This window comes from Fundulus heteroclitus, chromosome 15 (assembly GCF_011125445.2).
Source record: "Fundulus heteroclitus isolate FHET01 chromosome 15, MU-UCD_Fhet_4.1, whole genome shotgun sequence".
In the NCBI taxonomy this organism is placed as follows: Eukaryota; Metazoa; Chordata; class Actinopteri; order Cyprinodontiformes; family Fundulidae; genus Fundulus; species Fundulus heteroclitus.
Window position 1 is genome coordinate 12,313,837 of NC_046375.1, and position 12,900 is coordinate 12,326,736.

Genomic DNA, 12,900 nt, shown 5'->3' on the forward strand with positions numbered 1-12,900 from the left:
TGCTTATTTTAAATTCCTCCACTGTTCAAAACAATCATTTATTACACACAGAGAGGGCTTTTTGACCACAGATAGCTGCAACCTTGAATGGATAGGAGGTTAGTACAGTTGCTCAGATTGCGTTTTTAAAAACACTACCCATCACAAGGCCTTTGTACCATAAATGTACTGTTAAATAATTTCAAAATCTGACCATATTTAGATTACCTATTGCGTCTATTACATTTGAATGCCTTTGTCTTTCAATCTGGTGATCTTTCCCTAATACATATGGGAAGAATGTGTCAAATTATAGCACTTGCTGTATGTAATGCAATAACTAGTGCACATCCTGTCTACTGGGACCTTGGCATTTCTTTATAGGTTTAAATGTAAGGGATAAAACAAAATATAGATCTGGGGCTCTTAGACAGTCTCTTGGAGTATGGAATTGCTTTTATGAAGTTCCAGATGTGACTAAGTATGGAGGGGGGGAAAAAAAGAAAAATGATGTCTTTGCCAGATACAGAAGAAAAACACTTTTGCATTTCTTAATGCACAATTGTGGAAAGATGTTTGACTTTCCAAACTATTTTTCCTCTGTCCCTCTGTCTGAGTACAGTCAATTCTGAGATCATTTGTCATGCAGTTTTAAATAGGTCAGTGTGTCGCATAGAGTTGTGCTTACAGATGATCCATAAACGCCATTTCTGTTTCAGTAGTTAAACACCAGCTTGGTGGTGCTAAGAAATCTTGCTCCAAAAGTTGCGTTAACTCTTGTTTTGAAGTGCTGCTGGCACCGACGAGGCTTCAGCTGATTGAAATTGTGACTCATTCACAAACACTACTTCTTTAAGTAATATTTGATAAATTAAGATGGTGTATCTGGGCTTCTATTTACAGGGATACTGATATAAATGGCTTTGATTGTCTGATTAAACTGTGTCCGTGCACTGGCATTCACAAAATAATGAACCAGAGGCTGTTAGTAGTTCTGTAAAAACTTTTTTCCCCCTTTTTATGTGATAGTCGGTCCCGTGTTTAAACCATTTTAAACCATCTTCTTGGGTTTGCTCCTTTATGTTGCTAATATAATTTTTTATAAGACTTTGTTAACTTGGCTGTTTTTCATAAATTTAATTTAAGAAACCTAAACAAATTATACCTCTATACCAACACAACACAATGTTTTCTTATTTTACTCATAAACTAAGCGTCTACATGTAAAACTTTTAAGCTGCAGTGGAGTTTAGTCTCACTTTGTGGTAGGGCTGTAAAAGATCCTTTTAAGATATTCGTCTATGTCTGATCTTATGCATATGTATGTGAGGTCTCAGTGTACAAACATCCAAATTAATGTTGGTGCTACCGTTTAGATGACACTTGGTAATCTCTTGGGTTTAGGAGTCTTTTTATGCTAAGGGGTTAGCGTCTTAATAAACAAACAAAAAAAAAGAAATAAATAAATCCAGGCGGGAAAACGCTAAACAACTATTGATCAACATTTAAAACATTTACAGGAAAATCAGGCTTTTTTTTAAACAAAGTGTGAAGAATAAGGGATGATTCAAGATTTTTGCACAGTACAGTATGTGCCCTAGTTTTCAGCGGTGATATTTATGGTCGATCGTCAGTGGGATTCATTTCCTCACATCCACTTTGAATTAGAAAGAAAACCCATTCAAGGACAGCCTCACTCTAATTGTTTATAAAGATCATCAAGGTTATTTGGTCGATGCTGTTTCTTTGGTCTTCAACATCTTTTTTTTCCTCCGAATCCAACCGCGGTTTAGTTCCCACCGCCTCCTCTAGAGCTGATTTTCTCATCACTGCTGAACACAGATGATTAGGCTTATCAGGGGCGATGATTTCATTCTTTTGATTAATAATTCAAAATCCCAACTAGATCTTTTTTTTTTATCTTAAATCCATTGCTGTTCATTTTTCATCATCACTCGTCCTTTTCACCTACTGTCCTCCTTTCTTCATATTTTCTACTCTTTTTTTCTACTCTCCTCACACAACACTCCCTTGGAAGCCTCCCCAGGCTCTTATTCTCCAGATACATCCAGAACACAGTTTCTATCCTCTCTTTTTTTTATTTCTCCTTCCTATACACAAGCACACAAACCAGCACTCCAAACTGAATAAGAATTCCAAAGCATAATTATTTACAATGTCAAATTTTACCTGCTTCAACACAAACCCACGCTTAAGTAGCTTTCCCTCTCTTCTCCCGCCTTATCATCGCATTGTTAAATTCCATTTTGTTCCCTTTGTTGTGTTGCATATCATTAAACTTTCCACTCCTGCCTTTGAAGCTGAGTCTTTTCATCTTCTACGTGCTCGCTCTTATTGGTGTCATTGCCAAATAATTGCCTCCCAAGACGTGGCCGAGTCTGGATGAAGGAAACTACTCTCAGATTAAAGTTTCAACGACCAGCACGCATCAGACGTTTCGCTTTTGCACCCCAGCAGCAGGGAGGAGTGGGCTCTCCAGGCCTGTCCAGGGAAAAAATACAATAATGACAGTTAAAGATGGAAAAAAAAACAAATCTGCACCTTGTGTTCTGTTAAAAATAACACTAAAAAGAGGGATTGATTAGATCATCAAACCATGACTTCTTTTTTCTGCTCTTCTGGCTTTTGAGTTAAATTGTTATGATTTGTGACTAACAGACATGTTGTTTTTCATGAAGATTTCTATCGATAAATTCATGAAGTTTGTGCAAAGCGTTGTCATTGTTCTTTTTCTATCCGCCCATGCACCGACTTCCATCGATCCAAGATCAGGATTTCAAAAGTAACAGGTTTCAAGAGGTTTACGCAAATAATCCTCTCACTCAGCGACTCTCTCCTGCTCATTCTGGAGAATCTTGAGGCGTTTCCAGGCTGGATGCAAAACGTTCCTGCCAATGAATTCTGGGTTTACACCATCAGATCTTCTCCCAGTGGGAGGTGGCTGGAAAACCTGCAAAGGCACCCATGAGGCATCCTCACACAATACCATACCTCCACAGTTACATCGTTTGATGCAAAGGAACAGCAGCTCTGCTTTAAGCCTCGCCCGGAATGACTGAGGTCTTAGCCAGTCAGCCCTACAGAGGAAGATCATTTCAGCCTCTTGTATCCGGATCTTGTTCTTTCAGTCATAATCCATATCCCTTGACATTGGTGTCTTAAGAAAGACTGACTTATAAACTGAGAGATTGGCCTTTTTGTTTTTTCACCAAACAAACCTGAGCAGCACTTGTTTAGCTGCTGATGAGACCGTGAACGATACACGATGATACCTAAACTCTCCCTGTTTTGTCGCAACATCTGAGCCCTGATCTGGCAAGAGAAGTCCACCTTTTCCCTGTTAAAAAAAGAGAACAATCTGGCCTCAGATTGTTCTCTTTACACCATAAATTTCACCAATTTGCTCAGGATTACTTGATATTAGCTTCTTGGCCAAATCCTGACTGATGGTGAACGAATCCTTTCGTGACAACTTGGAAGTTGTAACAAAATTTTGATGTGTTGTAACAGGATGCTCCATCATCCTGTTTAAACCATTGCTCACCACTAATTCTTTTCTGGACTGTTAGGCAAAGAAGCTTTTTAAAAATTATTTAGTACCATCCTTTACTCCAACACCATTTAGGTAAAGTGGTGAGTGAGGACATTCCTTTGGACAAGAGGCAGGTTTTCAACATTTCTTTTCTCAAGGACAGCCGTTTTTCCAGCTGTCCTGAACAATCTAAAGTTTGATCAAAGTTTATTTACGTATATAACACTTTTCAGTAACAAGACTCTTCAAAGTGCTGTACATTACCAAACATTAACAAAAGAATAAGCTAAGTAAATCCTTGACTAGGCTTCTTTAGTTTCACTGTAACAAGCTTCGTCCGTAACATTCAAAGCTTCATTGTTTCCATTCACACTTTAACAAACATACAGAAAGCATAAGCATCACGGTACTTAATTGTTTCTGTTCATAATAAGAAATAATAATATTACATTTTATTTCAAGCACCTTTTAAAAACAGTCAAGGGCACTGTACAGTGGTAAAAGCAACATCGGCATAATTAAAAGAAACAAGAACTACACACAGGAAAGTAAAGAAAATAATAATGAAAAGGCAATAAACAAAGTAAATCCTCGGGGGCTTCTGATCTAAAGTAGTTGTGTCCAACTTTTATAAGAGCTACAACTAGAATGACTTATTTTGTTTCATTGTAATAGGAATAATCTAAGTGAATCCTTGACTAGACTTCTTTAGTTTCACTGGAACAAGCTTTATCACGTGTACACACACAAAGGTCTCTGACCTGATCTGATCTGAAGAAGCAAATAACTTTACCCCAAACCTCCTGCAGTCCAATCCTGGTACATCCTGCAGAATATCAGCCTGTTCTTGATGTTTTTCTTAGACATAGAGAGTTATTTGCTGCCCTTCTTGACGCCCAGGCCGGCGTCCAAACGTCTGCCTCACTGTGGATGCAGAAACGTCCAAACCTGCCTGCTGCCATTCCTGAGCAAGCTCTGCACTGTTGCCAATGCCTTTTATTTAGTCATCTTTAGGAGACAGTCCTGACACCTAGTGGACTTCCTTGAATGCCTGAAGCTGTCTATACAGCAACTCAACCTTTCTCTTTCAGATTCTTGATGTTTTGATAAATGGATAATTTGGGTGCAATTTTACTAGTAGAAACACCCTTGCCTGATGCAAGGGAGCTATGACGGCATGCACTCCCTTGAAGGTATCTATGGTCGACAAAAGGGATAATCCCCAAGAACCACTCCCATTTAAAACAGCCATTCTGCTCTTCTAATTCAATTAGAATGACGGAGTGGATATCAGCTTTCTTGTCCTCGTTAACACTTTCCCCTGAGCTAACGAGAAGATCATTGAAGTGATACCGTCAGGTCTTTTTATGGCAGGGCTAAAACAAAGTGCAAATTAGTTTTCTGATGGAGTCGATTTTCATGAACTCTCATTAACTTTGCAGATAAGTACATTTCATCTAATCATTATTCACAGCAACACTGAATTAAAGCAAGTTCCTGCCATAAAAAGTAAAACAGTAGCGTTTGGGATAAGACTTCTGTCAGTCTCGAAACTTTTGGTGCGCTACCACCGTTTAACATTGTGGAAAAAAAAATCTGTAAATCAATTAGAAGTTTCTATTTCCCTTTTGTAGTTTAAATCCTTAGCTTTTTTCTGCTGTTTTAAAAGACATTTAAAAGATATGTCCGTGTTTATGAATTTTAATGATTCTTGTATAAAGAGGTATAAATGGCAAAGTTCAGTTTTGTACGTTTAACTGGGGAAAAACTGTACTCTATATTAAAGCTATAGTTACTATATGAATTGTTCAAATATATTTTTAAGAAGGAAGATGAAGAAAGCTGAATTCTAAATATTGCATATGCCAGAATCACGTAAAAGGACCAAAGAGTTTATTTAGGCACTTGTTTTTGATAATTTTCTTGTCAAGAGGGACCTCCTGAATTTAATAGCAACCTGCCTCCGACTTCTGTTTTGTGTCCAAACCCAGTCATCACAGCAGTCTGCTGGCTATAGAGAGACTTGGGTAATATCTGAGAGGAAAACAGGGAAGAGAAGGAGAGTTATAGCAAATCATATAGTCCTGAATAAAAATGGTAAACGGGAACAATCTGTTGTGGAAAGGGAGATGAAGACCTTAAAGTCCCAGAGTAATAAATATGCATTCACCAGTCAGGCTTTATTTATTATTTCTCAACCCTTTTAAATGCAGGGATTCTGTAGTTAAGAGTAGAAAACAAATGTGAAAATGCCATTTTGTAGCTTTGTTTTTTATCCTCTTAAGCCCGAGGGTCTATTTAAAAAAAAAAAAAAATGCATACTTGTACTTTATAAGGCATTTCTCAACTTACACAATGCCTAAACTGCTAATCTTGTTATCAACTAACATAGAGGTTCGAGAGGATGATGTGGATGTGCAAAATTGAGAGTATATTATTCTGGGTCTGAGTAAATGAGATTTAAACACCTAAAAAAAATAATTTTGCCTACAAACCCCCCCCCCCCCCAGATGTTTACATACAAAACGTCTTACTTTTGCTGTAGAGAAGGAAATAAACACAATGAATTGTAACTAAATCATCTTGGTTACATCTGCAGCAAGTTTGGTGTCCACACCACTAGCAGTTGAGAAGTTTTATACATATTTAGAGTCAGAAAAATCCAGGCGGACCCCTACTGTTTTTGGGCCATTTTCACACAGTTTTTAAAATTTAAAATGTATTCTTGAAATTGAAAATGTGGGATACTAATATATATTTGGTAGATACTTTTGTAGAGGAGTCTCAGATGACGATCTGGACATATGATAAGTCTGCGTCGGTCTCAGTTTTTCTTGTCTTTGGGGAGTCACTTCATTAGGTAAGTTCAATTGATGATTGAAATGCACAATCGGCCAATGACATGGCAGCAACTCACCACGTTGAGGCATCTAAACACGATGATGATTTGCTAAAGGCCAATCAGAGCACCATGCCACTTTTAATATGACATGGTAACTAATGTAAGACGAGCTGGTCTGAGCATTTAAGAAACAGCTGGTCTGCTCAGATTTTCATTCTGAGCAGACCATTCTCAGGTTTACAGAGAATGGGCCCCAGAAATGAGAAAAAAAAATTCTGTGAGCATCGGCAGTGTGGATGACAAATGCCTTGCTGATGTCAGTGGAGACCGGGCAAACTGGTTTCAAACGACTGAAAGGCAAAAGTTAAAATAACCACATCTATGGTGAAGGAGATACCATCTCTGAACATGATTGTCCATCCATAAGCCAGTGATCGTACAGCAGCAGATATCACATTGGGTGCCAGTCTTAAACATTTAAATGCCACAGCCTTCCTACGTGTTACTGCTGACCATGTTTAAGTTTCCTCTGAAGGCGAAACCTGGTTCTAGCAGGTTGTATAATAATCAACTGGCCAGGGAATAGTGGATTGATTGGTCGGGTTATCAGCTTGAGAGCCAGCGTACAGTTGGCTCGCCAACACATGTTGTTTTCAGCTTGCTAAATGGATGATTTAAACAAATATTGAGACTGATGGTTGGTACTCCTTTACTTTTCACATAGATAGTACCATTTTTTTTTTTAGATATTTCCCAAAAGTTGAATTTGTCCTCCTTGCAAAGAAGAGAAAAGCATTGGAGCCTTTCTTCAGCCCACTGACCAGCAATGTGCAGCAACAGGTGTCGGAGGGAAATTGTTGCATTATTCTCTGCTCCTTAAAACCAGAGAAAACTCTAATTCTGACACTTTTCCTGATTAACTGGACTTTGGCCCGTGTGGTTCGATGGAAGAGTTTTGCAGTTTAAAAAAAGTAAAATTTTAAAAACATTTGTATTTCTCGATGCAGGCAACGAGCCCACGGCTAGTCACAGCTATGGGTGGGGAAAAAAAGTCATAACAAAGACGTGGCTTTTGTCCATCCGCAGGGATGACGGTAAGGAAGGTCTGAAGTTCTACACGGATCCATCATACTTCTTTGACCTGTGGAGGGAAAAGATGCTGCAGGACACGGAGGACAAGAGGAAGGAGAGGCGGAAGCAGAAGGTAAGTTCTGACTTGGATCTTTTTTTATATATCGCCGCTGTGGATTAGAGTCTGTGTGGAGTAGTGAAGTTTTCCAATCACGATGACTCCAAGTGACTGAAGAGGCGCCTCGTGTTTTCCCCAGTCCTGCATGAATTTACCGACAGGGTGACTCACTAATAGATTTGCAGCTCCGCTTCATACCGCATCGCCTCTTCCATTAATTAGTCACCACTCGTAGATAAATCAACGGTTCCCTCCGTCGGCCCCGTTAGTTATTACTTGTGTGATCATTGGATCTAATTAATGGGAGCATCTGCTTCTTGCATGCCCCCGCACCGCGCGTCATCCTTCTGCAGACGCGCATGAGAAGAAGGCTTTCCAAAATGATAGACTTTTTTTTTTTCTTCTCCTCCCCACAAAATCAGATTAAATTAAGGGTTTTTAAAGTCTTTAAAGGCGCCTCTGTCTCTTCCTGGGTGCAGGGGCTCAAAGACGAGGGGTTTCCCACCCTCTGCACCAGGAGCTCTAATCAACACCAGCTTGCAGTTCCCTGCGTGGGAAGTGGCTTTCCATTTTGCCCCCTCGCAGTCAATCAGAGCTTATTAAAGTCACGGTCAGAGCGGAGCAAAGCAAATGTTTTTTTTTTTTTCCACCGAGGGTTTATGTGAGCGCAGAGGAAACAATTGGCCGGTTATGAGGTTTGTAATGAATGTGGGAAATGCGCAGAAAGGACAGCGGAGTTTTACCAGGTCTGAGAGTAAATGAAGCGATTGTTTGCTGTTGTTCCGTTTATTGTGTCTTTAGTGGAGCTGCATTCGTCCACCCCCCCAGTGCCACAAAAAGGAAAAGACGAGGTGATTTCCAACAGGAGGTGAACCTAATTTTTCCAGAGGGCTGGGTTGATGTCACTGCTGGTAGCCGAAGCTCGTTTTGCTGATTTGATTCTAATTAAAGCCCCGGGTGGGCTCAGCTTATAAAGCCTGGTTCATTTCCCCTCCACGCCACAGTGGGAGCCAGACGGACCCCATGGAAAGGCCTGGAAGACATTCGCAGGGACAAAACCGGATTGATTGGGAACCACGCACGCATAGCTGCTGGTTTGTGTAGCCAACACGGTGGATAAATGGTCTGAGTGAGGATCAGTGCAAAAACATAATAGAGAGGTTATGAGTGCTTCATGGAAAGTATGCAGAACCACTCAGGGAAGGGCAGAGAGAGGAGAAATGCAGCATTGTACAAGTAGTTTGAATTTAAGGCTGTTAACCTTTACACTTCGCACCTTCATGTTGGCATGCCACACATCCATTGCAATGACTTATTTGTGCATGTGTGTGTGGTTTGTACTCCATTTGATTATTTTAGGAGATTTTAAATAGTTTTTTTCAGCAGCTTCACTTCCCTTGTTACTTTAGACCCCACATAAGCAGGCACACATGGGCATGACTGCACTCATGAGTGCCTAAAAAGATCTAATAGACTATGACGATGCAGCTGCAGTGTCAGGGACTTGACATGCCTCAACACCTGTCAGTCAGAACTGGCTGCCAGCACATTTAATGACAAACAATGTTCCAGCTCTCTATCTCTTATTTCACTCTATAAATGTCCTATTTATTTCCATAATTTTCATTAGTTTCACCAATTCTTCTTCTCATGATTTAGATTTATGAGTTATGGGGTTCTAGACGACAAAAATGGGTTCTATTGTAATCACAACTGGATAAAAAGAGACCTACTCTGCTACTATTTTTTGATTTTTTGATTTTTTTTAAAACACAAATTTAAAAATAGAAATCCTGTTTTCTGTTAATCAGGCACCTGACAGTATGAGATTCCGAAGGCGTTACAATCTCGTAAAAATATATATGTATATGGTTTTACGGTATTATAGTATCAAAAGAGCAATTTAAAATTAAAAAAAAGGATAAATGTGTTTTAATTGCTTTCATTTGACACACAAAAAGGCTTGGTTGTTAGGGTTTGTTGAAATTATAATTTTAAGGCTTACAGAAATTGCAAAAAGCAAAGAACAAGTGTTCCATGAAAACTTAAAACACAATTCGGTGACCTTGTTATTGCTAAAATTTCCCAACATTTTAAGCATGTTGATATTTCTGCAAACAATGATGATATCACCTGTCGAATAATTAACGCCCAAATTAATTCTCCCACTAAATCGACAGCGAGACCGCCATGTCCATTATTTTCCATTCTTGGCACCCCTTCTCCTTTGCACCCAGATAATTTCCTACCACGCCACTTGACTGATAGTCTAAAACTGGATTTAACGTTACATACAGACACACGTGGATAAGAGCCAGTTATAAATGAGCAACGGCACAGGACAGAGCGAGGAGCAGAGACGGCTGCTGCGTCCTAATCTCATTAGCTTCTGTGTTAGCCTCAGCCTCAGTGGATTAGCGGCAGACGAATTGCTGAGTGAGTCAGAGGAGAGAAAGATGTTTGCAGTCAAGTGCCCAGGAAGGACCGGGAGAAGAATAGCTGGGGAGGAGGCTGGCGAGTGGAGAGTGGAGGAGGACAAGGATCACGCTCCGTCTCCTTGGCATTATTGTTCGGGTCCAACTTTTCGTTGTGTCCGTCTGACATCTGAATCCCTGCTGAGCTACCCCTCTGGCTCCTTTCTAATTCCTGACTTAATATAGCTATCAGAGGGATCCTAATGGAATATGCTGATTAAAATTGCTTTCCTTCTCTCCCTAGACTTGCACAACAGACACAGAGAGGATCACTGCAATCGGCCCACTGTTGCTTAAAATAATGTATTTATCAGCTATGATTGAACGTAGTGGCCAATTGTTTTCAACTGATGAATATTTTTCTGCATAGTTACGGTACAAACAAAATTTAAATGGCACATTTTACTGCACGCACCCATTAGGCCTGCTGTTCTCTCGTTTTCCGCAAAAGTCCACTTTAATGTGGTTCTTCTACACATATGCTGACATCAGCGTCAAAAGGACTCCTTGTGTTTTTATTTAACAGCGTGACGTAAAAGTAACAATGTGCTAGGAAGAGCTCCAGTAATTGGTTTAGATAATAGAGTTTGGTTCCTTTGTTTGGTAAGAGTACACATAACCAGATGTTGGGTTGTACGGGTCCACTCTGAGCGAGACACATTTACATTTTTGTGATGGCAGTCCATTTCTCTACTTAATGTATTAACAAAAAACCCTGCCAAGATCTCGAAATACTAATAAAGCATTGCTTGGATATATGATTTAAAGTCCTATTGCGAGATTCAAGTACTAAATTGGAGTAAACACGCTCTAGTTTACCCTGTGCCCCTTTTTATAGAGTGGCCGGTTTGAGAACAACCATGGTAAAAATATCTCTGAAGCCCTAAAATAAATTAATCTTTATTTACAGTAGCATATTCTCACTCAGGGAAATGTAGAAGTATCTAACCTTTCATTTCAGTGTTCAAGTTTTGAGCTTTAAATATAATAATCCAAAATGCTTAGCAAAATAAACCGGAATAAATTGAATCCATAAATCCACAAGTCAATGAAAAAGCAGCACTTTAGGAAATAATAGGTTTTGTTTTGTTTTGTTTTTTACAAAGTCACCGTTTCCTAATATTTACTTTTAAGTTGATCAGAGTACGGAACGTTCAATTAGTAATCCACAATTGCAGCTTTGCCTGGTTTTAAAATACGATGCCACACTGAGGCTCGTTTCTTTAGCCAAGGACATCACAAGTGATGTAATCTTCATAAGTCAAGTTATAGATGCAACTTGTCTAAACTTTCAATGAAAAAGTTTAAAGCGACTGGAATTGTGACAAAATTCTGGGCCAGGATTTAAGTTTATCTTGTCACCACATACAGTGAAGAAAAAAAATTAAATCTCCAAAGCTCACTATTAAAGACCTACCATTATTTTCTGTGGGCGATTTTGCTACTGCAATCAACAATCAATTGATTTAAGGCTTTTTTATGCAACATTACCAGGAAATTCTATTTGATAAATGGTCAGAGAAGGCTATTACTTAAAAAAAAAAAAAACGAAGATAAGAAAATTAAATGTGCCAGTTTAGTTTTGCTGAGATACGTTTCCCTCCCATGCAATTATAAATTAATCTCAAAATAAATGGTTGACTATTAATCACTAACCGTTTCCTTTATTAATGGTTAAGCCTGGTGCAGTAATGTTAATGGGAATTATTATCCTCCTGCTGCAGAGCACGCATGGTAATCACTCAAATCAGCTAAACCAAAGAGAACCAGCTTGTACAGTCAAATTCTGGTAATTAAAATTATGTTTCAAATGGCTCTGATTATATTCAAATGTCTGAATAAAGCACGAAAGTCTCCTTGTGTAATCACATACATTCACTGCAATATAGCTTCGTAAATATACTCAGCCATTACAAGACGTACAGGTGAAATTTTAATTCATGTGCTTTGAAATGAGGAAGACTCACCATAACATTAGTCAAACTCTTACTCTGTTTGTGCTGCGTCGTTATAGCGCAAACACATCCACCCCAAGGCCCATGGGCCACATCCGGCCTGCGATGCAATTATATCTGGCCCACCACATCATTTCATATATTTATCATTAATGGCCCGCTGGTATAGTCCTCATACCAATTGTGCAGCATTCTGCTTAATTCATCACAACAGACGTTTATGCCCGCGTTGCGGGTAAACATGCTCCACTTTTTGGACACACGTGTGTTGCAAGGAACGTTATAGCGCTTTCTGTGTTGGTAAGCAGTGACAAACCAAGTCTGCTCTGCTGTGTTTCACGAAGTGAACATCTATTTAGCTTCGCTGGCTTTAAAGACGAATCTGGAAAGTGGATCATAGCACGTTTGCTTTTAATGTAGAGAAATCACCTGCCGAGCCTATAAAACATCAGTATAACATCACACTTGAGGCAAAGAATGACTAGGGGTGTAACAATATATCGATATGTCGATTAAATGAACCGCTTACATCGAACGAAAATGAAAATATCGATCCATATCGATAATTAAGATATGCTTTTATTTTGAAATTCGCACGACATGAGACTAGTGAATAGGGGGTATATTAATATTATTATTTTATAAATACAGGAATGCTGTTTTTGATTAAAATATATGAAGAGCTTAGACGTAACATGGTCAAATCATATTGTAGAAATCTCATAATGTAGATAACAGAGTTAGATGGGCAGATGATATCACATCATATCTATTGCAGACTTGTGAGTTGAATTTAATGGAAATCGTATCATTACTGACTTTGTGATATCGGCAGTTATCGAATCGTCACCCAAACAAATCCATATAACATTGTAATGTGATAAAGCTGGTGATTTACAACCCTAAGA

General features: G+C 39.0%; 1 protein-coding gene across 3 annotated transcripts in view; it reads left to right on the top strand.

The window, feature by feature from the left end:
• The window catches only part of wasf1 (WASP family member 1), a 40,797-nt gene that overhangs the window by 14,994 nt on the left and 12,903 nt on the right, over positions 1 to 12,900 (top strand). For all 3 annotated transcript variants that reach the window (XM_036147400.1, XM_036147401.1, XM_036147402.1), the window contains exon 4: positions 7,461 to 7,578. In XM_036147400.1, the coding sequence (XP_036003293.1) occupies positions 7,461 to 7,578 (118 nt within the window). The remainder of the gene's footprint in view (positions 1 to 7,460; positions 7,579 to 12,900) is intronic.